This window comes from Colletotrichum higginsianum, chromosome 2, assembly GCF_001672515.1.
Source record: "Colletotrichum higginsianum IMI 349063 chromosome 2, whole genome shotgun sequence".
In the NCBI taxonomy this organism is placed as follows: domain Eukaryota; kingdom Fungi; phylum Ascomycota; class Sordariomycetes; order Glomerellales; family Glomerellaceae; genus Colletotrichum; species Colletotrichum higginsianum.
The window spans coordinates 2810816-2838233 of NC_030955.1; the positions used below are offsets into that span (position 1 = coordinate 2810816).

Here is a 27418-nt window from a genome sequence, read left to right on the forward strand (position 1 = left end):
TTTCTACTTATGTCGTCAACTAAACTCTATCCAGCGTACCCGACGGTGAGGCTTTCCCTGCGGCGGTAAAATACCGTATCTGGCGTGCTGTAAAGACTGTAATTATGAGACCCATGAACACAGCATGAGGGTATGCTGAGAGTGAAACTCTGGATACTTGAAACACACGATGCCACAGATATAGTATCATCTTCGGCACAGGTCTGCCATTATTCTACATGACTTATCAAAGCTGATCAGTTACCTAGTACAAACTGCGTCGCCCACTGTTCCGCTTTTGCTGTCTAGCCTAATTCAATGGCCACATTGCTCTCAATATGACAGCGTACGTCATTGGCATATCTAGTTAATCCGGTTCAACCAAAGGACATTGGATGGCAGAAACCATGGTTAACGTGACAATGTCGCTGCCATGTGTGTTCAAGTAAACACTATAGAAATTGAATATGTCGGAAGAACAGCCGTGAGCTTCCCCTTATTATTGGGGTCAGTTTGTTGCGCAGCCCGCCATCTCACCTCGAGTTTGCCGGTCATCGCCTGACACAAGCTAGAACTAGGACGGCTCTGACATCTGTCGCCATAGTTTGGCTTATATAATCATTACTTCTGTCCGAACCCCACCAAGTGACCTTACATTAACCGAGCATATGGCGGTCCGGGTCTGGTCGCAAAGGGCCGAGGTCGTCGACTCGCGCGTCCACGCAAATGCACAAGTGCCGTCATGGGGGAATGCCCCCCAACGAACAGCCTTAAAGCTTGGCTTCTGCGTCCCAGCTAGTCCAGCGGTCATTTGATACAGACTCCTCCTCCTCCTCTCGCTGGAGACTATCCTGCTGGCTGTCAACTATTAAACGCAAGTCTCTAATCGCTGTCCTCGTTGTCTTCGTCGTTCTTCGCCGCCCCATCGTCGCCCTCTCCCCCTCCTCTCTACCTCGGACCCCGATCGGCGTGGAACGCCAACGCCGACGCCGTTACCGAGGTTGGCGTGATTATCCCTCCCCTTGGGCCACAACGCGTACAGCCGTTGAGATCGCAAGAAACCCAGGGATTCCTCTTTGGCATCTAGTAAAGAAAACCTCGCAATGGCTGCGCAGTCCAAATCAGCTCCTATTGCCCCATGGGGCAAAGCCGTTGCTGGCGCGTCCGGCGCTGTGCTTGCCAACGCCTTGGTGTATCCTCTTGACATGTGAGAGCAGTGCGATCGCCGAGATGCTGCACCTACATTATACCCTCAATCCGTTCTAACCCCCTTCAAATCAATCCAATCAGACTTACACCTGTCCGGCCTCGGCCATGTTCAAACTTGGCTGACGACCCCCATGTAAAGCGTCAAGACGCGTCTCCAGGTCCAAGTCAAACCACAGTCCACCACGGCAACGACCGAACCAGCCGAACCGACGGATCACGTTGAGCCTCACTACTCCTCTACCTGGGATGCCTTGAGCAAAATCGTTGCCGAAGATGGACCAAAGGGCCTATATGCCGGCATGAGCGGCTCTCTCCTAGGCGTCGCATCGACCAACTTTGCCTACTTCTACTGGTACTCCGTCGTACGCGCTCTCTATCTGCGCTCGGCCAAAAGCTCGGCGCCGCCCTCAACACTGATTGAGCTAAGTCTTGGCGCTGTTGCTGGTGCGGTCGCACAGCTCTGTACGATTCCTGTTGCTGTCATTACGACAAGACAGCAGACGCAGCGAAAGACAGAGAGAAAAGGGTTTGTTGATACTGCGCGGGAAGTAATTGATGGAGACGATGGTCTTTTTGGCCTGTGGAGGGGCTTGAAGGCGAGTTTGGTACTGGTCGTCAACCCCGCCATCACATATGGTGCCTACGAGCGGCTCAAGGAAGTTATATTTCCTGGGAAGAATAACCTGAAGCCTTGGGAGGCATTCCGTATGTTGGCCTTGGGCCGTTCCCTTCCCTACCCTCTCTCTGCAGGGGTTTGAACAATTTGTGACTTTACTATGCGAGCTTGTGCTGACCCCGACGTAGTGCTAGGCGCCGCCTCCAAATCGTTGGCGACCATTGCCACACAACCTCTTATCGTAGCCAAGGTAGGTTTGCAATCCCGGCCACCGCCGGAAAGAAAGGGCAAGCCTTTTAGCAGCTTTGTCGAGGTTATGAGCTTTATTCTGGAGCGGGAGGGAGTCTCGGGCCTCTTCAAGGGTATCGCGCCTCAGATTCTCAAGGGCCTTCTGGTTCAAGGCATCCTGATGATGACCAAGGAGCGGTGAGCATGACTTCAACTGCCTCTGCATAATTATGGCCGAGTGCTGATTTGCTAGCAGCATGGAACTGTTGTTTGTTCTCTTCCTACGTTATCTCAAGAAAATGCGTACGAAGCAGTTGCAGGCCGTCACACAGAGTGCCGCGGCGGTTCGCCACACATCTTCAATCAAGCCATCTTGAACTGTGAGGCGGACCATCGGGCGCATCCACTGCAGAATTGTTGTATAGCTATGGTAACGAGGCAGTTGCATCACGCATAGCGAATCTAGATGGTGCCTGATGGGCGCGGACAGAACGAGAAGCATACGATTTGGGTCAGGTTGACGGGTAAAGGAAGACGCAATGCGGAGGAAAGCAGAGAGAGGAGCGGCGCTACCACAGTATGACCGGTGGACGGGCTGGATATTACCGCCAGTCAAGAGCCAACGTATTTTCAATTACAGTGCTTTATATCTGGCAATTTGCAGCTTTCGTTACGCGAAGACCTGTTTGAACACGACCGATGGCGTATGTGTGTGGTTACTTGCAAGGCTCATCATGCTTCTTGGCTGCTGCACTCGCTGTGTTCTGTTTTACATCTACACAAAACCACCCAGCTACCTATGCAGCTGCGTAGGGGTTGACAGCGAAATACGTACAGTCTAAATAGACTGTTCACTGTCCAAGCAAGTGGTGCACTCCAGGTCACCAAAGAATGCCATGCCAGTCATCAGCCACACTGTGGCGCGGGGCTGGCATAAATCGTTAGGGCACGGAAATTTCGTTTCCCCACCACGACGCTCGCTCCTGCCCACGCGCACCACGGCAAAGAGGACTCGATATCCTGACTTACTCGAAATCCCCCGACCTCACCACGAACTTCAGACTTCAGTATCCAACGTCAGGGGCACCTTCCGACCGCAGCAATGGCCAGTATGTTGCGCCCTCGTTCTCTTGCTTCTTCCCCTTTACTACGGAAGTGGCCTGGCTAATCTCGACCGACAGAGTCCAAGAACTCCTCGCAGCACAACCAGTCGCGCAAGGCGCACCGCAACGGGTACGATTGAGTCCCTCTCCTGTCCGGCCGAACTAGTCCAATGCTCCATACCTTTCAATCAAGGGTGAACTGCTGACGTTTTGGCATTTGCCTTCGCCCTACAGTATCAAGAAGCCGAAGACCTCGAGATACCCGTCCCTGAAGGGTACCGACCCCAAGTTCCGTCGTAACCATCGCCACGCTCTGCACGGCACCATGAAGGCTCTGGTACGATCATCCCACCCGGCCTTGAATGCATCAACGTCATGGCTACGTCTACGACACCCGCTGACATGTCTCACAGAAGGAGCTGAAGGAGGGCAAGCGCGAGACGGCATAGACGCAGAGTTAGGCTCATGGTTATTGGTCTCTTCTACAGCACGGCTGCGATGCATTGGGGTATTAGGAAATGAAACGGAATTGGCAATTAAGATAAGCCAACACGAATCAATCAACAACGGTTCGACCCTCTCGGAACTCTGTCCAGAACGTGTCGAACGGATGTCTCGTATGTCTGCTCCTGTCAGATGCTGCTTCAGCGCGAACACTGCCCAGGGCTACGATGGCAGGATGAGCAACGTGATAAAAGGAGACGCGCATTGACACTGGCTGAGAACGTATGGCCCGACATGAGGATCAAATAGTGATGCAAATAGCATCAATGGAAGTCGGGGGCATCTCCGACCAGTCAGGATAAAGACGTCACGGCCGGCAAGGTCTTGACTATACGTACATTCAACAAATGTCGGCAACATCTGTCTGGGTTCAGCAAGTACGAAGACAATAGACCACGTTGACTGCCTAGGCAGTGACGACGATAATGAAGAAGTCCTAGTCTCGCCTGGCAGGCCTCGTCGTGCGGAGTACAACAACTTGCACACCGACACCATTTATGGCTTCAGAATCTAAACCGCTGCCTGACGTTGGCGAATACTACCCATGCAGAAAGGAGGCGATGGCTCAGAAGAACGTTACATCTGGGGCAAATGATAGCAGCAGAGTCCCCGTTGAAAGAGGATGCAGTACTGTCCAATGCATGTGTCAATACTCGTTCCTGGTGACAGGAACAGGTCTCGGATTCGACCTCAGTCCTTTTCAATGTTCACTTCGCCCCCATGCGTGACCTTTCAGATAGGTTAGGATGTTGGGTACGGATAGACTGTCAGCAGGTACTTGGAAATTTATCCCCTTGATGGTTGAAATTTCTCTCCAACCATTACCCCGTCTTGCCTACCTACGTCTGGGGCGCTATCCCCGTTAGTTTGAAGTCCAGCGGCTTGGGAAGCCTGGCAGACTATCTAGGCAGGTAGGTACTCCTTTGGGTAGGCACTGTACCTACCAGTAGGTGATTGGCGCTGTGGAATATCCTTCTCCGGGTCTTGCTTAACGGACCCCAAGCGTGGTGCATTCACGAACCTTGTGACTAAGCAGGGTGCCGCTACGCCACGTTGCCGAACCCTTCCCCCCCCCCTGCTCGTTGGCTGCCACATGAACGAATACGTCTCCTCCAGACCCAAGAAGGGAACTCCGTCCTCCTTTTTTTCTTCCCTTTCCCCTACCTTACCGCACCCCCTTCACTTTGGTAATACTTTCAGACGACGCCAGCCTTGAACATTGTATTACCTGCCTGGTAGCAGCATTTCTTGAATAATTCTTGCCCGCTTACCAGAGCAATACTTACCGTTGCTCACTTGCCCCTCACCTCCACTGGCTTCTCCAGTCTTTCAGATCATTGCGCCACTATTGCCTGCGTCTCGTCTGTGCTGGTCGCCAAACAGAACAAAGCACATTCGGCATCTTTCTCTCCCTCTCTCACAGGACTCTTCTTCAACTCTTGTCCAACACTTCCACAACCCCAACGCCTCGGGACCTCGACAGACCAGATCTAGCTACATTTGTCGAATAGACATGTGTTAAGCAGGTCTCTTATTTGATCCCGACTCCTTTGAGGTCAGCAGGTTTCTGCAGGAGCTTTGGGCACCGAATACGTACCCTACGATTCACCATTGCCGCCGTCGGAGCTTTGCCGTCGTAAAAGAGCAAAAAAGAACAGGCCCTCTTGGCCACACTGTCTTCACTTGGACACACCAAGACCTGAAGAAGAGGGGGAAAACCCTTCTTACTCTCAAGCAGCGACCCTGATCGCCAAATTGGGCTCGAGCCTAGTCAATAGCTGCCGGTAGCGACCACCGCTCTTGCTTCTGTCATCACATTAGAAAATCCAGCGAGTGCCCGCTGGTTCGATTGACCTTGCCGTCGTTGGAGCTCTCGAAACAGCGCCGGTCCCTCCTTCCCCCGGGCCGACTCCCCTTCCATCGCCAGACAAAGACACGACACCCATCACTTAGCCACTGGCATCGTTTCATCAGCCACTTGCCAACTTTCTATCGTGTTTTTTTACAAACATCTAACCGCCGCTTCCAGCGCGACTACTGCCCCGTTGGAACCGCACTGTCCGTCGACAATGCTCAACATGTCTGGCAGTCACATCGCGGGAAACCGCAATAGCACCCCAGAGGCGAACACTACGCCCTCCCTCCGACCACCCTCCTCAAGAGCTATTGGCGCCAACAGTCACCTTAGGGCGTCTGCCGACATGGCCGCACTCTCTAACTCGTCGCCCTCGAGCCGCATCCGCCCCTCGTCCGACTTTTACGGTTCCCAGCAGGGCCAGGGTCACGGCAATCCAGACACGGATCCTCAAGATAAGATTGCGCAACAGTGGATTGCCGATATTGATCAGTATGAAACGACATTGGAAGAAATGGCCGCGGCCACTCTGGACCAGGACTTCAAGGATGAGTTGAGCGCCATTGAGCAGTGGTTCAGAGTTCTCAGCGAGGCCGAGCGCACTGCTGCTCTTTATGCCTTGCTGCAACAGACTACACAGGTTCAAATTCGCTTCTTCATCCAGGTCTTGCAACAGATGGGCAAGAATCACCCCATGTCGGGCGTTCTGTCCCCAGCCAACTTCGACAAAGGCAAGTGAACATGGCAACGCTCTCTCATCTACTTGGTAGTTCTCCACTAACCTGCAATTTTTATAGACCCCATGTCGAACCGCCTCAGCGATGCTATGAACAAGTTAAACGTCGACTCGTCGCGGAACTCTCTTGCTCGCCCTGCGAGCACTGCGACCGGCAAGCGGCAATCTGGTCTCGACCCGTCCACCATTAACGCAATGTTCCCGGATGCCGCTGCAGCCATTGCTACCGAGAAAGCCAAGTTTACACAACAGACCGGCAACCCTCCCTCATCTAACCGTAATAGCGCCGTGGGTGATTCCCGCCAACCCCTGGCTGCCCCGACCATTGCCACCCCTGGTGACAACCACGATTCCAATAGCCAGAACCAGTCAGGTCAGGGATCCAAACCCCACGGTGGCCAGCCACCCATGGGCCAATTCGTTCAGCCGCCCCCGTCAGCTGGTTTGCGATCCCCTCGTCCGCAAATTTCGGGCAATCAGAACATTCAGAACACCACCTTGACAACCAGTGACAAGCCTGCAGACCTGCCCCTCCTATCCCCTTACAACCCCAGTGGTGGCAACTGGGCTTCGATGGTCAACACTCCGCTTGTAGCTAACTTCAACGCCAGCAACAGCGGCACGCAGGCGGACATGGTCGCAAACGCTACAGCAATGAAGTTAGCGGCATTGTCAACTGTCAACAACCGCTTTGCCCTTGATGATGTCCGCAAGTATCGCCGTGCCCGTTCCAACGACGCGCCGGGCGCTCCCGGCCAGCAAGGGATGCCCCAGAACAATCAGGGCGTCAATTTCCCCGGTGCCAATGTCGTCATGATCAACGAGCATGGTCAGGTTCTCAGCCGCGAGCAGATGCTTGCTCTGCAGGCTCAGAACATCGGCTTTGGCCAGCATCGGTCTCGGCCCAGTTCCCCTGGCATCGCAATGCAGCCCGGCAGCGGCTTTGGGCCTATGGCTTTTGCATCGCCTCAAAACAACGGTTTTCTGAGTGCCTACGACGGCGCTTCTCCACTCCTCAACAGCGGTATTCCTTCCGTGAATGTGGGCCAGCTGGGCATGGGCAGCCATGAGGGTTATTTGTCGGATCACTCTGACATGGTTCGCGGCCGCTCCCCCCGTGGACGGAGAGGCAGCTCAAAGCCGCCTGAAGACCCAACGGACCCAACCTTGTTGCAGGATATTCCAAGCTGGCTGAGAAGCTTGCGGTTGCACAAGTACACTGAGAACCTGAAGGACATGAAGTGGCATGAGTTGATCGAGCTTGATGACAAGGCCCTGGAAGACCGCGGGGTCAACGCTCTTGGAGCTAGGCGGAAGATGTTGAAGGTTTTTGAGCAAGTCAAGGGTAGGTACCGGGCCGAGTGAGCCGCGAACAGCATCGGAGCTAACTAAAACGTCCTGAACAGAGGCCAAGGCTGAAGGCAAAATTGCTTGAGATCGGTTCTGCAAACCGACGCCAAGGGGTATCGGGTGTTCGTAATGTACCCACTGTATCAGTCATATGGGGCACGCATGGACCCTAGGCGGCTGTTGATGAGTGGATGGGAAGAATTAGCGGGATGGACAGTTGGAAACTGCGGGGTGTTTACTCATGATGCAGTAAAACGGTAAGAAAAGGATGCAGAGGGTTGGTTTGGACTCGTTTCGTGCTTCTGTACATATATAGGAAGATATCACCCCAGTTCCGGCTGCGTGCAAAGGAAGGGCTCCACTTTCACCAAGCTATGGGCTGTTCATAATTGTGAGCGTTGAATGCCGGCGGGTTGCTTTGGTACACTCTTTGCCAATCGGAGACAGCTGGTGGTACGCTGATGGAAATTGTGGCTTGTGAATGATATTGAGACCCGACTTAAGACCTGCAAGCCGTAGCGACACGGCCCTAGTTCTGTTCTGTAACCGTTTTCGCAATGAAAAGACTATCCATAGTATATAATATCGATTTAAGTTGTCTTTTCAGCTGCGGACATCTGGTGCTTTTAGGGCGCCTTAGCTCGTGGTCTGCAGGGGGCCAAGCCTCAATGATTGGTCGTCAGTGAATCCACACCGAGATACAGACCTGGAGATGCAGCCTGGAGGGTGGAGAAATGGTTTCGATTATCTTTCCTCCTTCTTTATTATCAACCTTCACACATCTCAGGTCCGACATAGGCAGATAATCTCTCTTCTGCTTGCGGATTCTCGAATTTACTCATGCAATTCTAGTCACTAACGGTCATCATCTCGGTTTTGTTGTTTACACCATTTTTCAACTTGTTCCATTTTTTACGTCCCGCAACTACCAGCATCGACCGCCTACTGAGTTCGCCCGAATTGCAGTCAACCCGACGACACCTATGGCCGGATGAGAACTCACCCCACTACATTCTCGCCGGCGTTTCACATCGCATCACCATAGATGTGCACTCTGTTCTACCCAAGCCAGCGTGCCACGAATCTTAAATCTTCTCACGCATTAACCTGAACAGCCTCTCCGGTTGTGCAAGAGAAGGTCGCCTTTACATCGTCTCGCTACGGTCCGCCGAAGGTCCTCCCTATCAGTTGCAAGCATCAAGAGAAAACTCCTCCCAAGGGCCATTGTTTGACTTCACTGAGACGTTCACGCTCCACCAACAGACGATTTTGTGCTGATTTCGCCATACTTTCGCACCCAGCACCATGGATCTGGATCTGGATCCAGGTCTGCAGGAGGTAGGGATGGCACAAATTCGGGATGGAGCTCGAGTTCATGGCGACGACGATGAAGATCTCGTCTCCGATGCCGACTCAGATGAAATGGAGCTGCGAGGGGACATCGCAAAGTTTGATCAGTCCGTTCGAGAGTTTCTCTCCTCCCACCACGGTGGTGGTGGTGGTGACAACGGCGGCGGCGGCGGCGCTATTGACGATCATGATGAAGGCAGTTCCGCCCGGCCTCTACCTATCTCGAAAAACAGGAACACTCATCGAGGGGGCATTCGAGGGCCCCGGAAGGCTGCCGAGCCTCGAGGTGACATTAAGCTCCGTCTTGCAGGTGTCAACCAGGCCTTCATGAGCGGCGATTATGCCCGCGCGCAGAATCTTGTCTTCGAGATCATCAGAATCAACGCCGAAACCCACCAAGCTTGGACTGTCCTGGCATCCATATTCCGAGAGGAGGGCCTCAATGATAAAGCCTTGATGGCTATGGTTATTGCTGCCCATCTGCGGCCCAAAGATTTTGCAGCCTGGATGAATTGTGCGTCCTTTGCCATGAGCCTTGCTGAGGCTGGCCAGGAGGGCGCGCTTAAAACAGCACTCATGTGCTATTCGTCTGCGATCAAAGCTCAACCGACCAGCCTCGATGCGAGACTGGGGAGGGCTGAAGCTAGCCATCGTCAGGGATTCCTATCCCAAGCCATCACCGAATTCTCTTACGTCATCGAGCGCCGACCGCTGGATATAGATGTCGTGAGAAGGTTGGCCGAGGCCTGCGTTGACTCTGGCGGCATGGAAGACCTCCAAAAGGCCGTTTCGGCATACAAAACATACTTTGCGCATGCACGAACAGCAGACCGCAATGTGGAGAGGGAGCTTTCGTGGCATGATGTCGGCATATACGTTGAACTGTTTGCTTGCGCCGGAGACTTTACCAATGCCATCGCGGAGCTCAAGTCACTTTCGCGTTGGTTACTTGGACGACAGGATGATCACAAGTGGGATGACTGTGTTGACGACAGAGAATGGGATCGCGATCACGGACGTCGTAATCTATTCCCTTCGTTCGAGACTGCTGCCCACGACCTGTATGCTTATGGTCTAGGGCTGCCTCTGGAGTTCAGGGCTCGTCTCGCGCTATACCGGCTGAAGATCCAGGACGAGGAAGAATCGAACGTAAGCTCAGCATTGCATCTTCGATGTCTCCCAATCCACGGTGTTGTGACTGACACGCCAACAGGGGCACCTTCAATGGTTAGACCCAACCGAATCTGCCACTGCTACCGCCATTGAAAACTTTCCCTACCTGATTCGTGATATTGCCGATGAACTCTTCACCGTTCAGCGGTATTCCGAGGCGCTCGACTTTTACGAACTCCTTCGACAGTCCGCCTACGGTCAAGACGCCACTTTGCTGCTGCATCTTGGCCAGTGCTACCTCACAAAGTCTGATCTCGTGGCGGCGGAAGATTGCTTCCTTGTGGCCATCGAGGTTGACGAAAACAACATTGATGCTCGTATTGAGCTGGCCAGAATATACGAAAAGGCCAAGGAAGAGGAGGAAGCCCTGATCCTTGTTACAGAAGCCATTGCTCTCCAGGGCATCACTGATGGCAGTAATCAATTTGGCGATGGTATGGGAGACCTCAGCGGCGATAGGGGCCGGTCTGCCACAGGGGCCCGCGCTTCTGCCTTGGCTAATGGCAGCAAACCGCGTCGTAAGAGGGAGACAAAGCGCCAACCAGCCAACAGCGGGATTGTTCGACCAAGATACCGCCCCAAAAGACTGGTCGCTCCAGATCAGCGCATGCAAGAAGAACGTGCTCGGGCAGATGAGCTCACAAGGCGTTACGAAATTGTGCGCAATCTGAAGAAAGACATCCAGACCGGGGACCATTCATTGATACCGACATGGATGGCCGCTGCTGGCGAGCTCGTGGGCGAGTTCAGATCCTTCAGGAAATTCTACCCTTGGGACAAGTATCTCAAGTTCCTCGGTGCTGCCAACGATGTAGTGTTCAGTGCTTCCTTGAGAACACAGCCAGGTCTCTCTGAACTGGCAGAACGACTCTCGAAAAGTATGCAAGGAAATCACACCTCCCCAATACTCCCCCTTCTCTTGCCTCTTCGAGCTAACTCCTTGTTGCAGACATGGCTCCGTCACTCTCCGACGACAAGCGGATGAATGTCGCGTATGAAGATGATGGCTATCGCGGTATTCCTTTTGGCGAATGGCTCGAACTATTCCTCGACTACGCCATCAGTCTGGCGCTCGCCAACCGCGCAGAGGAGGCATACCAGGTTTGCGAAGCGGCCCGAGACTCCATTGTTTTTGTCAACTCTAAAGATTACATGTTCATGATTCATGTAGCATGGGCTGGTACGTCCCCTGCCGTAAACGCGCAAATGTTGAACGCATCGTTGACCTGCAGTAGCTTGTGCGATATATCTTTCTGACGAGGAGATGTGCGTGGCTGTTGCCAGGTTCTTCATGAAGGTCCGACAACTGGACTCGGATTCGTACCGCATGTTTGCCGCCTTATGCAGATTGTGTCAATCCCCAGCTTCATGGTACAATTCAGGACCCGCCCAGAAGTACATTCTGCGCCAAATCAAGATCATCGATGCCTCTCACTTGGCCACGACACGTACAGAGCGCGGTCATGAGAGTGCGGTGGGGGAACGGGCAGGCCTTGCGGAGGCCAAACAGCTCGATACTTGCCTGCTAATGCTCTACGGACACATCTTGTTCACATCGACGAGCTACACATTCGCATTAAGTACGTTTTTATCGTCACGCCGTAGTACCCTTACACTTCCCCCCGAGACGAGGAAGAAGTTGGACCGACGGCTGACCCCAGCAAACGCATGACAGATTACTTCCTCCGAGCGCGAACACTGGACCCCCTGAATCCCATGATCAACCTCAGCGTAGGACTGGGATACATACACCACGCACTTAAAAGGCAAGCAGACAATCGACAATACCTCATCATGCAAGGGTTCGCCTGTGTGTTTGAGTTCTGCCACTCAAAGCTTTCCGGGACACCGGACGAGAGGAGGGAGGCGTTCTTTGGAGTGGCCAGAACATTCCATATGCTTGGTTTACATCACCTGGCGCTAGAATGGTATCGAAAAGTAGCCGCTTCAGAGGGCGCAAAAGGCTCTGAAGGCCCCGATGTGGCCGAGCAGCAGGACAGCCCCAGCAGCCGGGATGTCATATTGAGCGCTGCTTATAATGAGTACGCACTCTTCATTAGCAGTGGAACCGCCGACGAACTGGAGAGATCTGTCTTGCCTCGGTTGGTGCTCTAGGATCCGCGTGTGGCCGAAGCCATCTTCATAGAAGCCATGATCTGGGACCCATGACGTCCCTTCGGTCAGAGAAGAGACCGAAGGCAGTTGAATGTATGCACGTACCCGACTACTCGGAGGGGGGGAGGTGGGGTAAGCGATAATTCCCCAAATGAAATTTTCGCCGTTAGAGTTTTCTTCCCTGCGCCCGCCCACAAGTCCGTCACCCCGCCGTGCCCCCAGGGTCGCTCAGTATTAGTGTGAGTATCGATCAGCCACATTTGGAGGGGCAGGTTTTCGATAAGAAATTATTTTGCGCCGGAGTCGCAACCGCTGCTGTCCCCGTCGTAGCCCTCTTGTCCCTTCTCGTCTCCTCTCCATTCCTTTCCCCTCTAGGCACACGACAGCAAGAGGTCCAGCAAAGAACTTTTCCCTGCTGCCGAGTCGAGTCACGTCGAGTCGAGTCAGCTCGCCAACCTTTACGCAACCCCTCCTATTTTGGCTTGATTGCAACTTCCTCCTCTCGACTTCGTCACCCGCTGAGCTCATCCTCACCATCAAGTCAGTTAGTCTGCTCAGCTACCCAATCCACGCTCGTTAGCCGCCCCATTTGTCGCGGCTCTCGTTTCAATCAAAATTTGTACATCCCTCTTGTCGAACTTCATAAGCTGACCGTCCTTGCCACAGGGCTCTTGTTGTTCCCACCCGCTTTGACCCCTCCATCCGTCACCATGACTTTGGCCGGCAGTGTTCGCATTCTGCTCATTGGCAATGGAGGCCGAGAGCATGCGCTCGCCTGGAAGCTTAGCCAGTCGCCTCTAGTCGAATCCATCTTTGCTGTCCCGGGCAATGGAGGTACCGCAACCTGCCCCAAGACCACCAATGTCACCGAGGTCGCCGCGGACGACTACCCGGCCCTCGTTCAGTTCGCAAAGTCCAAGTCCATCACCCTCGTCGTTCCTGGCCCCGAGGCCCCCCTCGTCGACGGCATCGAAGCCTACTTCCGCGCCGCAGCTATTCCCTGCTTCGGACCCTCTAAGGAAGCTGCCCAGATGGAGGGGAGCAAAACTTTCTCCAAGGATTTCATGAAGGAGTACAACATCCCCACCGCGGCGTATGAGAACTTCTCCGACTACGAGCAGGCTATCGCCTACGTCGACAGTGTGTCCCATGATGTCGTCATCAAGGCTACCGGCCTCGCCGCCGGCAAGGGCGTCATTATCCCTACTACCAAGCAGGAGGCTAAAGATGCTCTTAAGCAGATCATGGTGGACAAAGCGTTTGGTTCTGCCGGCAACGAGGTTGTAATCGAGGAGTTCCTGACTGGCGACGAGCTGAGCATCCTTACCTTCAGCGATGGCACACATACTCTGTCTCTCCCCCCAGCCCAGGATCACAAGAGAATTGGAGACGGCGACCAAGGCCCCAACACTGGAGGCATGGGTTGCTACGCTCCGACAACCATTGCCACCAAGGAACTCATTCGCAAGATAGAAGATGAGGTGGTTCAGCCTACCATCAACGGCATGCGCAAGGCGGGCTATCCCTTCCGTGGTGTCTTGTTCACTGGCATAATGGTTACCAGTCAAGGCCCCAAAGTCCTCGAGTATAACGTGAGGTTTGGCGACCCAGAGACGCAAACCGTCCTGCCCCTTCTTTCTCCTGAGACGGACCTTGCCGAGGTTATGTTGGCCTGTACTGCTCACGAGGCCCGCCTCGACTGCGTCAATATCAAAATCGCAAACAAATACAGTGCTACTGTTGTGGTAGCCGCCGGTGGCTACCCCGGATCCTATGCCAAGGGTACGCCTATGGTGATCAGCCAGTCGACATCCCCGGACATCACTCTTTTCCATGCCGGCACCAAGCTGTCGTCGGAAGGTCAGCTGCAGACGTCAGGTGGTCGTGTCATTGCTGTCAACGCCACTGCGGATACCCTCGAGACCGCCGTAAAGAAGGCCTATGAGCAAGGCATCACGCTTATCAACTTTGACAAGATGTACTATCGCAAGGACATTGCCCACCGTGCGTTTCGGTCTCGACAGGAGAAAGAGGCCTTGACGTATGCCGGAGCTGGCGTCAGTGTTGATGCGGGCAACGAGTTTGTCGAGCGTATCAAGAAAGCGGTACGCGCTACCAAACAACCGGGTGCTGATGCCGAAATTGGAGGCTTTGGCGGCGAGATGGACTTAGCCAAGTGCGGTCTTAAGCTGGACAACGGCGAGCTCCCTGTCGTGGTTGGCGCCATCGACGGCGTTGGCACCAAGCTCATGATTGCGCAGAAGATGGGCAAGCACGATACCGTGGGCATCGACTTGGTTGCTATGAATGTCAATGATCTCATTGTCCAGGGCGCTCGACCATTGATGTTCTTGGATTATTATGGCTGCAGCAAGCTCGACCTGAGCACCGCCGCCTCGTTTGTCGAAGGTGTTGCGGCAGGCTGCATCGACGCTGGATGCACCCTCGTCGGCGGCGAGACAGCTGAGATGCCCGGCATGTACCAAAAGGACGATTACGATGCGGCAGGCTGCGCGTTTGGTGTTATGATCAATAGCCAGAGACTGCCGCGCCAGAGCGACATGGAAGCTGGAGACGTGCTGCTTGGCTTGGCCTCCAGTGGCGTTCACTCGAACGGCTTCTCCTTGGTCCGCCGAATCCTGGAACGCGAGGGTCTCGCATACACAGACCCCGCTCCATGGGATGCCGGTAAGACTGTGGGCGAGAGCTTGCTCACCCCTACCAAGATCTACGTCAAGAGTTTGCGTGGCGTCATCGAAGCTCGCCTCGTTAAGGGTCTGGCTCACATCACGGGAGGTGGTCTTATCGACAACGTCCCTCGCATGTTGCCCGAGCACCTTGCTGCCGAGATCGACTTGACGACGTGGGAGATGCCCGCTGTTTTCAAATGGTTGAAGACAAGCGGCAATGTGGAGCCGTACCAGATGGTTCGCACTTTCAACACTGGTGTGGGAATGGTAGCTGCAGTCGACGCAGCTCATGCTAATGCTGTCATCACGGCCTTGGAGTCGGCCGGTGAGAGGGTTCTACGCCTGGGGCAGCTTGTTTCGCGTGCCAACGGTGAGCCGCACTGCAGGGTGCTTAACCTAGACAGCTGGGCTTGAGCAGTACTTCAAGATGGGACCGGATAGGAAGTGGGATTAGGGACGGGCGTTAGACAAAAGACAATGTTGAAAATATACCACATGATTGCGATTCGCATTCGTCAACCTCCTCAGGACTTGTGTTTCCGATTATCGTGCCAGGCTTAACTCCCGTGCATGATCTGAAAATCATGTACACCTTAACATTCGAGGTTGATTACCTGGACTTTGTGGGCCGACTTGTCAATTTATCTATCCAAGATGTGCCACTTTCCCTCACACTGTTGCCAACTTAGCAATCAAGGCCTTGATGTCGTCATTGTTGGAATTTGGGTATAGTATACTTAATACACACTGGTACAGAGTTGATACAGAGTTGATACATTGGTTAAGGATATTCGTAATCGCCCCGCCTCCAGATATGGACTCTCGAGGTCCTACGGCATAACAGTCACCATTTTCGGGTCAGTTCCCTCGACAGAATCACTTTGGTGACCATCTGCTCCATCTTCCGTGCCCTCATGACTCCCCTCAAGCTCGGAGAGAATAATCCATGTGGGAAAAAGGCAAAGGACTGTGATACCAAAGTTGAGACCAATGCTCACGAAGTGGTTGGCGTTGCCCTCAGATTGCATACTGCATCACACAGTCAACACATGGTACATCGGCAAGCAATTCAAGAATTATGTGTGGGTGTGAGTGAAGGGAGGGGGGGTGACTTACGCCCAGGCAACCGTTTGCCCTAGAGCCTCGGTGCCTCTCAAGATGCCGGTGTGACGGCTTAGATCAGAAAGGTCAGTTGCGTACTGGCCAACCAGCCAGTACAAGAACTGCTGAAAGGCCTGTCCGCCAAACTGCCAGAAGAAGACGAGAGCATAGCTTTTACCAAATCCTCCTTGAAACCAATCGTAGACGGGTAGTTCGGCGGCATCATAGATCTGCTTCTGCAAGATGGTGGCCCAGATCCAAGTCCCAACGAGTAAGGCGACGATGGAGAGAAAGGCGATCCGGCCACGGGTCTTGATGTAGACCTTTTGGTTGTCCAGCAACGCTGCGATGAGAAAAGAGCTGAATATGCCGGCAAAGTTGGTAAAAAAGCTTGAGAAGGCGCGAGAACGGACAGTGAAGTAGGTCGCCAGCCAAGTGCTCATGAAGCCGTTGTAGAAATAGCTGATGAAGAAGGCCGGCAGCAAAAGCAAGATTCTCCGGCTGGTGAAAAGTTTCCCCACAGCCTTGAATTCTCCTCCCCAGCTCGACTCCATGGGCGTGTTGATTTTAGTGCCGTCCTTGCGCCAGACTTTCCGCGCGGGTGACAGGCACAGAGCAATGGGAAGGCCAAGGCACATGATGACGATAAAGACAATGTAGGTCGACGATGAAACGGAGCCCACGGTTTTTCTGTTGGCGTTTAGGCCCAGGTTGATGGCACCGCCTACGATTGGCCCTGCCGCTTTCGCTGTCTGCCAGATGGCCAGGTAGAAGGCGCGATCCCCAGGAGAAGGATACCCAATGATGATGGCTGCCTCAGCTGCCCAGAAGAACCCCGCAGAGATGCCGCAGAGGGCACTACCGAACAGCATAAACCACGTGTTGGCACTGACATTGTTGGTGTATAACCCAGCACCATACAGCGGATATCCAATGGCCCCTAGGGCCAGTCCGTACGGCAGGCCGATGCGGTTGTTGATGGCGCCTGCCGCAACGCAAACAACCGCGAATAATCCATACACTTCGTCCATAAAGTAATTAGCGCCTGAGCCACCCAGCGAGAGACTACAAAAAGGGGGGGGGGGGGGGCGGGGTACAAACCGAGAGCGTTTGCTGCGCTTACTGCGTATGGCTCAGCTGCGCCGCCGGCACCAAGTCCGCCTAATGCATCCCACATGCCAGGGGCTGTGAACGACACACCGCAGGCAACGAGGATCTGAAAGGGCACGGATCGAAAAAACGACCTGGCTTTCGGAACGAGACTCGGGCTCTGGTCGAAAGATAATGCGCCGGGTACCGGAGTGGACTCCGGGTCCTCCGGGTGCCGGTCGGCTGGGTCAGTTGGCAGGGACATGGCTGCGGACAGACACTCTTGGGTTGGCATGTAAATGCACACTCTTTCGAATTCGCCGTTTGCACGCAGACAAATAGGGAAGGACACTTGAGTCAACGCCTAATTGGGAAAATGAGAGCCTCTGGCTTCTTTTATCCAGTCTCTACAACTAATACAACTTTTTCCAAGGTTATGTCTTTTTGTGGGTTGATGGCGCAATTGGGTCTATGTGTAAGAGAAACTTTGAAAATGGGCCCTTTCTCGTCAGCAGTGTTTAAAATTGCAGGAATTTAGAAGAAAACACCTAAGACATTAGACGCTAAACACTTCTAAGTGGAGGGACATTAAGCGAAACTCCTGGAATAAGGACTATGACGACAATGTAGATGCCGGGCGGGCCGGGCTATTAACAGCAGCAGAAGAAATGCTTAGTAGGCTAGACCCTTACAAACTGTTAGATTAGCAAGAGTAACTGTAATAGGTTAATTGTACGTATATTAAGTGCATTAGTGTATGTAACTATTCTTATATACTGCAGCTGCACTCTACTACCTAACTAGGTCTTTAGTAGCCTCTTTCCTAGGCGCCTAAGGCTACTATAAAGCCCTCTGATTAGGATAAAGCCTATAGTAGGCACTTTATTACTACTAAGTAGCTAATTATACTAGCTAATAAGTCCTATCTCTAATACTCTTTATAGTACTCTTTATATATATTCTTCTCTAATTTAATATACTTCCTTAGAGTAGAGCTTCTTAATAGCCTTTATAGTCTATAATTATTAAGAGTAAAGGTTTTTTTTACTTTATTACTTCTTAAGTATATAAGAAAGTACTTTTTGCATTTACTTTTAATACTTATAAAGTATATAGAAAGTTATAGGCTCTTTCTATAGTTTATATATTCTCTTTTGTTATTTTAGCTTCTAATTATACTTTATTAGTAGCTAAATTCCTAGTATAACTACTTTTAAGAAGAGGTTTTTTTAATTATATTAAATTATTATATAAAAGTATTATATTTAACTATATTAAAAGCCTTTAGGGATTTATTTACTATAAGATTTATAAATAAAGTATATATAATACTTATATACTATATAGTAATTTCTTAATACAATTAGTAGTTATATATAATATACTTATATAGTTAGTAGACTACTTTCCTCTACTCTTCTACCTTCTATATAAGTTAATTGATTATAATATATAAAATTAATTAAAACTATATATTACTCTCTTCTTTATTACTATTCTAAACTATTTTATAAATTTATATATTATATTTAGACTTTCTATAATTACTATATTATTATATATATAATTTAGTACTTTTTATATAATTCTCCTTTTAAGAGTTATTCTTTCTTCTAGTATTAATACTACTCTTTTCTACTTATAGTACTTCTACTTTAGTAGTATTAAGTAATTCTCTAAAATATAACTAAGTCTTTTTTACTCTTTAGTACTTACTTAGTACTTTTATTCCTATATAAAACTTATAATTCTTAATTTTAATAATAATAAATTTATAAGTTAATTTACTAATACTTTTAATTTAAAAGTTAATTACTTTATATATTAGTATTAATAAGCTACTTTAATATACTTAAATTTTCTTTTTAAAGAATAAAGTACTTTATATACTCTCTAGTATTATAGTTAGTATTTTTGTATTTTAGGAATTTTAGCTACTTAATTATAAAATTAAGAGTATTAGTATTTTTAATTTAAAATTTAAGTAAGAAAGAACTACTTTAAAATTAAGAAGTATAAAATTTACTTATTTAAAATAAATTATATATTATTTTTACCTATTAACGTACACGCATAGCGAGTCGGCCAACATAGCGAGCCGGCCACTCCTTATCGCTAGAAAAAGCCCCTTTTCTAACTATTTATTAAAAAGTAGATTCTTAACTAATAAAGACCTAGTTTTTAGCATTAGATAACGATAAGAGTTAGATTTTAAGAAATAATAGTATTAAAATTATTATCTCTTTCTAGCCTATATTACTAAGCTTACCTCTTATCTAGGCCTCTAGATAAGAGGATTACTAAGAACCTAGGGTTAGGAAGAGACAATAATTTCTACAATATTATTTCTTAAAATCTAACTCTTATCGTTATCTAATACTAAAAACTAGGTCTTTATTAGTTAAGAATCTACTTTTTAATAAATAGTTAGAAAAGGGGCTTTTTCTAGCGATAAGGAGTGGCCGGCTCGCTATGTTGGCCGACTCGCTATGCGTGTACGTTAAAGTAAAGAATACTACTTTAAAAGTAGGAAAGAAGTTATTCTTAGTAATATATAAAATTTATATTTATATTATTTTCTTAATTTCCTTATTATATAAGTACTTTAATAAGTTAAAGTACTTAATATTAAGAAATTAGAATTTATATAATAAGTAAGAAAGTATATAAAGAGTAATAATATTTTATAATTTATAGTATTTATTAAAATTAATTAATTTATAGCTATTATAATTATTAAGAATTAAGAAGTAATAGGAACTCTTTATATAGAATTTTATATACTAATTAAAGTACTTTAGCTAATTTAAGCTAATATTATTTATTATTTATTTATTTTTACTTAAATAAATATACTATATAATTAAGAATTAGCTATTAGTATACTAAAAGAGGAGATAATATTTACTCTTTATAATAATATTGTTACGACCCGTCAAAACATAACAGGACCAGGGGACGCCCCCACAGGGCGTCTGGCGGTTACGGACAAGTTATAAGCAAGCAGACACGGGAAACAAGGGTGACTCCTCCGGCGCGGAAGAACTATGGTGCAAGATCACGTGGAGATAAGGGAGTGAGCAACTGATTATGCGTGAGCACGATTGATCACGACGTGAGCGCTCACGCGCCCCACTTCAAGTGATCACTCCATACAGCATCTAGATTACTGGTAATCAGGTATAAGCCAAACCTCATCAACAGACATACGGGACTTGTATATAGGATGGACTTGGACGAACTCAAGGACAGACTTCCATAGCTCTTCAGCAATCAACTTTGTGATTATCCCCTCGGATACTCTCGGCACCCTTCACTAGTGACCAACGTTACAAGCCCCTTGTTGAGCATACGACTGATCACCGTATCCTCTGAAGACCTGATCCTTTCAGCACGACTTACAGCACTGTTCGATAGCATCGTTGCCTCAGCTTCTGCTAATAGACACTACCACGGAAAGCCGACCGTAACACTTTGATTGCTCCTGTTCAGTAAGTTGACCCTACGAAGCTAACGAACAGTACAATACGATGGCTTCCAAAGCAACCCCCGCGACTCCTGCTCCCGCCTCCAAAGGAAAGGCCCCTATGCCTCCCAAGACCTTGGACGAGGAAATGAAGGATGTCGAGTCCTCTGACAGCAACGACGACGCCACAGAGCTAGCCAAGCAACTCAAGAAAACCCATCGAGACATGGCTCGTATGCAGGACGCATTCAACAGCAACGCTGCTGAAGTCACCAGGCTCCAGCAAATGATCCAGCAGAATCCCGAGCGTGCCCAGCTCATGGCACTCCAGCAGGAAGTTAACACTCTCCGTGCGGCAGCCAACATCATCACCACCCCGCACCATGACGGACGAGAGAAACTCCGACTTAACTCTCCCCAAGCTTTCGACGGAACCCCAGGACAACTCAAGGGATTCCTCACTCAAGTTCGAGCTTACCAACGATTCCATGGAATGAGTTTCAAAGACGAAGCTGAGAAGGTCATCCACGCAGCCTCCTTCTTGAAAGGACGAGCCCTCGCTTGGTTCGAGCCTCACCTCACCGACTTCATGACCAACGAGTGGGACGGACTCAAGTCCGAGACTCAACTCATCTTCCAAGGATACCACGGATTCGAAAAGGCACTCCTGTCCCTCTTTCAGGAACCTGACGAACAACGACAATATGAACGCGACCTTGCCAATCTCAAACAGAAAAGTGCAGCCACTCATTACGCTGCAGAGTTCCGACGCATCTGTGCCAGACTCGACTACACCGATGCCACCAAGATCTTCTTGTTCTACGAAGGACTCAAAGAAGATGTCAAAGACGAACTCTCTAAGCAAGACCGACCAGACGACTTCCTACAGTACGCGGAACTCGCTATCAAAATCGACAACCGCCTCTACGAACGACGCAAAGAGAAAGGTGAGAAGCGAGCACCAGCCAACTCCGCCAGGAAGTACCAATGGCAACCCCAACAGCGTTTCCAGCAGAACCACCCTCAGCGCAACGGACAAGCCGAGCGCCCCAGAGGAAACAACTGGCAAAACAACCAGAGTCGCAACAGCACTGCCTACGGACACCACAGTGGCCCCATGGACCTCAGTATAGCCCAGAGAGACAACAAGACACGAGACTTCAAGTGCTACAACTGCGACAGACCAGGACACATGGCCAGAGAATGCCGACAACCCAAGAAGCAGCGATTTCAACCGGTACCTGAGAAGAGCCGACAAATCAACATCGCCAGCAAAGACATCCCCCACGCTTCACTCTCATGGACCGCATGCTATGATGACAATTGCCTCACCCACCAAGATGGCAAAGAACAATCGGGATGGTATCCCAAGACCCCCCGGACTCTAGCTATGACCCGGTCAGGCTACGAGAAAACAGGGATATGCAAAACCCCTGAGGAACACCAACGACAGTGTGTCGACGTCCTACGACAAGCCTGCGGGATTGCTACCTACCAAAAGATCCCCGATGCAAGGAAAGGACTCAAGAAGGACGACACCCCTGAGGAAAAGAAAACCCCCCAAGAACAACCAAGAACCCTCGCCATGATGCGAAGGGGCCCCAACCAGAAGCTCACACGCAAAATCAACGAACAACTCGACGAGATGCTCCAGACAGGACAACTTGAAGAAGTCAGGAGACCTGCACTTCAAGGACTAGTAGCACCAGGAGGAAAAATCGAGATAACTGCACTCAACCAAGTCGCAGCAAACGACCCTCGAGACCCACGAACCTGGACCTCCCAGCAGAGAAAAGCGTACGAACACGCTGCAAACGACCACCCGGAAGGGCCAGACGGCTTAGATTACGACTCTGAAGAAACACCCGACTACAGGATCACGCCTAGTCAGTACTACGAAACCTACATCGCATCCAGCTCCGAAGAAGAAAGCCCGGAACCCCCGAAGCGACCAGAATACCAGATCATTCACCCCAAGAGTGACAACCAGTCAGTCCAGTTCCATGGGACAGCGTACAAGAAGAACCATCCACCTACGCCACTCGTAGCAGGAGACCACCCACTGCTGAACCCCAACCACGAGGACCACGAAGACCTCTTTTGGGCCGAATGCCTGGACGACAACTGCAGAAAACACAAGAAGGGCAAGAAGGAGTTCTACTTCTACCCTCGACGATACACTGAAGAACCCATTCAGGATGTCTACCTCGACAAACAACTCCCATTCTGGACAATGCGATACTACGGCGAAGGAAACATTGCCACCTTCACCCCAGACCCCGAATACCCCATGTCATGCTACAACGACGACAAGGGATGGCGAGAATGCGAACACGACGAATGCCTCATCCACTCCAAAACCAAGGCAAAGGCCTGGCGGAAGGCACAAAGAGAAGCTCAACAGTCAAAAAACTGATGACGCCTACGACAGAAGGGCAACGTACGGCGACAACCCATAAGACCCTATGTGCAACCTACGACGCAGCACATTTCGACCTGGACATCGAGATCCAAGGACAGCGGACGCGCGCAATCATTGACAGCGGCGCCCAAGGAAACTTCATCTCACCCCGATTGGTGAATGAACGACAGATACCATGGCAGAAGAAAGAACGCCCGTACGCGTTACGGACGGTCGAAGGAGAACAAGTCGAGTACGGTGGCGGACTCATTGTTTTGGAGACAGTGCACCTCCCTTTGCAAGTTCATGACCAGAAAGAAGAACTCCAACTCGACATCACAGAGATAGGAGACGCCGATGTCATCCTAGGAATCACATGGTTACGAAAGCACAACCCACGAATAGATTGGAGAACCGGCCAACTCCAATGGTCAGATTCAGTCACTGAGCAGCACTGCAAGAGCCAGGCCTCAAACGAATCTTCTAGAGCACCTCTTGACGACACAACGCAACGAACACGATACATTGCCTATCTCCGGGAGATACGGCCTTCCAAGACGGTAGCCCCGGCAGCATCAGATCAGGGATCAGATCCACTCCTAGCTATTCCAGAGGAGTACCGGAAGTACGACAAGCTGTTTGCCCCAGAATTGGAAACAGGCTTACCAGAACATGGACCCTACGATCACGAGATCCCTCTCATCGAAGGCTCCCACCCGAAGTTCCATCCGATATATGGACTCAACGAAACAGAACGCGAGGCACTCGACAAGTACCTCGACGAAAATCTCAAGAAAGGATACATCAGACCCTCAGAATCGTCAGCAGGATACCCCATCCTATTTGTGCCAAAGAAGAATGGCAAACTACGACTATGCGTTGACTACCGACAGCTCAACAGCATTACGAAAAAGAATTGTTACCCGCTACCACTCATCTCAGAACTCCGAGATTTGCTACACGGAGCAAACTGGTTCACGGCCCTCGACCTCAAAGGAGCCTACAACTTGATCAGAATGAAGGAAGGCGAAGAATGGAAAACAGCGTTCCGAACACGCAAAGGACTCTTCGAGTACCTTGTCATGCCCTTCGGACTCACCAACGCACCCGCCACCTTCCAGACAATGATCAACCACGTCCTCAGCGAATTCATCGACATATTCGTTGTTGTCTACCTCGACGACATCCTCATCTTCTCACCTACCCTTGAGCTACACAAGGAACACGTACACAAAGTCCTTCAGAAGCTCCAAGACGCCAAGTTACTAGTAGAAGCGGAAAAATGCGAATTCCACAGCAAGAAAGTCAATTTCCTAGGATACACCATCACACCAGGACAAATTGAGATGGAAGCAAAGAAAGTACAGGCAGTCAGGGACTGGCCTACACCCCAGAACGTCAAGGACGTTCAGTCGTTCCTAGGATTCGTCAATTTCTATCGACGATTCCTCAAAGGTTACGCAGGAAATGTCAAGTGCATCCAAGACCTCACACGAAAAGACACCCCGTTTGAATGGACCAAAGAACGCAACAACGCATTCGAGAAAGTCAAACAACAGGTCAGCTCAGAACCTGTCACTCGAATCCCCGACCCAGACAAACCTTTCGAAGTAGAGACCGACGCCTCGGACTTCGCTATGGGCGGACAACTCGGTCAACGCGACGAAGAAGGAAGACTACACCCTTGCGCCTTCTTCTCGAAAGCATTCCACGGACCAGAGTTGAACTACCAGATCCACGACAAAGAACTCATGGCAATCATTGAAGCATTCCACGAATGGAGACCACAACTATCTGGTACGAAACACGAAGTTCTCGTGTACACGGATCACAAGAACCTCGCACACTTTACGACATCCAAGAACCTGAACAAACGACAAGTCAGATGGTCAGAATTCCTTTCGGAATACAACTTCCGGATCATCTACAGGAAAGGAACCGACAACGGCAGAGCCGACGCCCTCAGCAGAAGGACGGATCATGAAGTTCCCGTCCCAGAAGAAACACAAGTCATCCTCAAAACAGACAAGAATGGAGACCTTGTTCCAGCACAGAAGCTCCTCATGATCGCCAGACGAGTCATGGTTGGCACGACCAACAAAATGACGCATGAGATGATCAGAGAGATTCACAGTGCTCGAGCACACGGACACCAAGGAGTTACCAAGACCTGGAAACGAATTCGACAACACCACGACCAGCGAGTAACAAGACAAGACGTTGCAGACGCAATCCGGGATTGCGAGCCCTGCAAGAAAAGCAAAAATAGTCCACACAAGCCCTACGGACTCATTCAGCCACTGCCAATACCACCAGCAGCATGGCATTCGATCTCTTTGGACTTTATTGTCAAACTACCAAAGTCAAGAGAACCACTTACGAAGATCTATTACGACAGCGTTTTGGTCATTGTGGACCGACTCACCAAATACGCTTACTTCATTCCATACCTGGAAGCAAGTACAGCAGAAGACCTTGCGTACACGTTTTTGAAATACATCATCAGCAACCACGGACTACCCAACGAAATTGTGTCAGACAGAGACAAGCTGTTTACTTCGAAGTTTTGGAAATCTCTGATTTCGCAACTTGGTGCAGACCATAAACTGTCTACCTCTTTCCACCCGCAGACCGATGGTCAGACCGAACGAATCAACCAGATACTCGAACAGTATCTACGATGCTATGTCAACTACGACCAAGACAACTGGGTACCACTGTTGCCTACAGCCCAGTTCGCCTACAACAGCGCAGTCGGAGAAAGCACCCTCCACTCCCCATTCTACCTAAACTACGGATTCGAACCTACAGCACATGGAGAACCACGCGAAGGACCACGGGCCCTGAAGGCCGTGGCCGAGATCAACAAGATGCGCGAAATCCAGACAAACGTCTCCCAAGATTTGGAATTCGTCAGAGAACGAATGAAGAAATACACCAACACTTCAAGGATTGGAGGACCATCCTTAGAAGAGGGAGATAGTGCCTACCTCATACGACGAAATATCAAAACCAAGCGACCTAGCGACAAGTTGGACTACAAAAAACTCGGACCTTTTGAAATCCTCAAAAAGGTCTCGCCAGTCAACTACAAACTAAAGCTACCCGATACGATGAAAATCCACCCAGTCTTTCACGTCGCACTCCTCGAACCAGCACCACGTGGATCACATACCGAAGACTGCATCATCGTTGAACCCAATGAACCAGAATACGAAGTCGAACGAATCATCGACCACAGGAACGAAGATGGTCATGACGAATATCTCATTAAATGGAAAGGCTACGGACACGAAGACAACTCATGGGAACCAGTCAAGAACCTCCAACACTCTCAGGCACTGCTAAGGGAGTACCAAAGTCAAAGTCAGCCAACTCCGGATCCTCAAACACCGCCTCCCAGTCGACGACCCCGAAGGCGCCACCAGCCTGTGCCTCTTTAGCTACTGCCGACTCAGAAGAGGATACAACGGAATCCTCAGGACCACCATCCGGGATCTCCCGACCCTTCTTGAACACCATCCGCTTCGCCTTACGAATACGATCCAGCTTCGCAAGCGACTCATCCATTTCAGCCTGAGCTCGCCTCAACGCTTCCGCTCGTTGACGAAGAATCAATTCCTCCGACTCCTCCTCACGCTCGAGACGATCGGACTCATTCAAAAGACGATCCACTATCGCAAACGGATCAGCACCACGAGAACGAAAAACAGGACCAACACTTACATTCACAAATCGCATTCGCCGACACATCGCAAGAACGACCGCGACGAACGCACTCAGAACATTTCGATTTGCCAGCCAGCATCTTGCAGCGACGACCAGCCGACCGACAGTACGAACAAGGCATGACGTCGAAACCAAATTCCCTGATTTCAAGCGCAAGCTTCAGGCGACGTTGTGTGGAAGAAGCCTTGGCACAAGATTCGCTGAGCGACATTTTGTCAGTACGAGAGAAGAAACATTTGACACCATCCCAACCTGGATGGCAGGGGACCCGACCTACTTATGTGGTTTGGGGACCAAACCTTTGGAGAGGAGACCTGATGTTACGACCCGTCAAAACATAACAGGACCAGGGGACGCCCCCACAGGGCGTCTGGCGGTTACGGACAAGTTATAAGCAAGCAGACACGGGAAACAAGGGTGACTCCTCCGGCGCGGAAGAACTATGGTGCAAGATCACGTGGAGATAAGGGAGTGAGCAACTGATTATGCGTGAGCACGATTGATCACGACGTGAGCGCTCACGCGCCCCACTTCAAGTGATCACTCCATACAGCATCTAGATTACTGGTAATCAGGTATAAGCCAAACCTCATCAACAGACATACGGGACTTGTATATAGGATGGACTTGGACGAACTCAAGGACAGACTTCCATAGCTCTTCAGCAATCAACTTTGTGATTATCCCCTCGGATACTCTCGGCACCCTTCACTAGTGACCAACG

The 27418-nt window shown here is 50.4% G+C and overlaps 6 protein-coding genes across 6 annotated transcripts; 5 read left to right on the forward strand and 1 right to left on the reverse strand.

The window, feature by feature from the left end:
- Positions 1 to 1082: 1082 nt before the first annotated feature.
- Positions 1083 to 3584, forward strand: CH63R_02589 (Peroxisomal carrier; the record flags this gene model as incomplete). Its single annotated transcript, XM_018297564.1, has 7 exons — positions 1083 to 1186; positions 1328 to 1893; positions 1993 to 2230; positions 2697 to 2736; positions 2978 to 3265; positions 3329 to 3472; positions 3549 to 3584. 7 exons carry the CDS (start codon positions 1083 to 1085, stop codon positions 3582 to 3584), a joined length of 1416 nt encoding a protein of 471 aa, XP_018162380.1.
- Positions 3585 to 5708: 2124 nt separating this feature from the next.
- On the forward strand, positions 5709 to 6233 carry CH63R_02590 (SAM domain-containing protein; the record flags this gene model as incomplete). The annotated part of the gene is made up of 1 exon (XM_018297565.1): positions 5709 to 6233. One exon carries the CDS (start codon positions 5709 to 5711, stop codon positions 6231 to 6233), a length of 525 nt encoding a protein of 174 aa, XP_018162381.1.
- A 63-nt stretch (positions 6234 to 6296) lies between these two features.
- On the forward strand, positions 6297 to 7665 carry CH63R_02591 (VTS1 protein; the record flags this gene model as incomplete). Its single annotated transcript, XM_018297566.1, has 2 exons — positions 6297 to 7575; positions 7637 to 7665. 2 exons carry the CDS (start codon positions 6297 to 6299, stop codon positions 7663 to 7665), a joined length of 1308 nt encoding a protein of 435 aa, XP_018162382.1.
- A 1220-nt stretch (positions 7666 to 8885) lies between these two features.
- CH63R_02592 (RNA polymerase III transcription factor tfiiic) lies at positions 8886 to 12218 on the forward strand (the record flags this gene model as incomplete). Its single annotated transcript, XM_018297567.1, has 5 exons — positions 8886 to 10079; positions 10144 to 10981; positions 11053 to 11283; positions 11339 to 11683; positions 11731 to 12218. The coding sequence occupies 5 exons, from the start codon at positions 8886 to 8888 to the stop codon at positions 12216 to 12218; spliced, it is 3096 nt and encodes a 1031-aa protein (XP_018162383.1).
- Positions 12219 to 12928: 710 nt separating this feature from the next.
- On the forward strand, positions 12929 to 15322 carry CH63R_02593 (phosphoribosylamine-glycine ligase; the record flags this gene model as incomplete). The annotated part of the gene is made up of 1 exon (XM_018297568.1): positions 12929 to 15322. One exon carries the CDS (start codon positions 12929 to 12931, stop codon positions 15320 to 15322), a length of 2394 nt encoding a protein of 797 aa, XP_018162384.1.
- A 416-nt stretch (positions 15323 to 15738) lies between these two features.
- Positions 15739 to 17393, reverse strand: CH63R_02594 (Duf895 domain membrane protein; the record flags this gene model as incomplete). Its single annotated transcript, XM_018297569.1, has 3 exons — positions 15739 to 15937; positions 16025 to 17030; positions 17111 to 17393. 3 exons carry the CDS (start codon positions 17391 to 17393, stop codon positions 15739 to 15741), a joined length of 1488 nt encoding a protein of 495 aa, XP_018162385.1.
- Positions 17394 to 27418: the final 10025 nt, after the last annotated feature.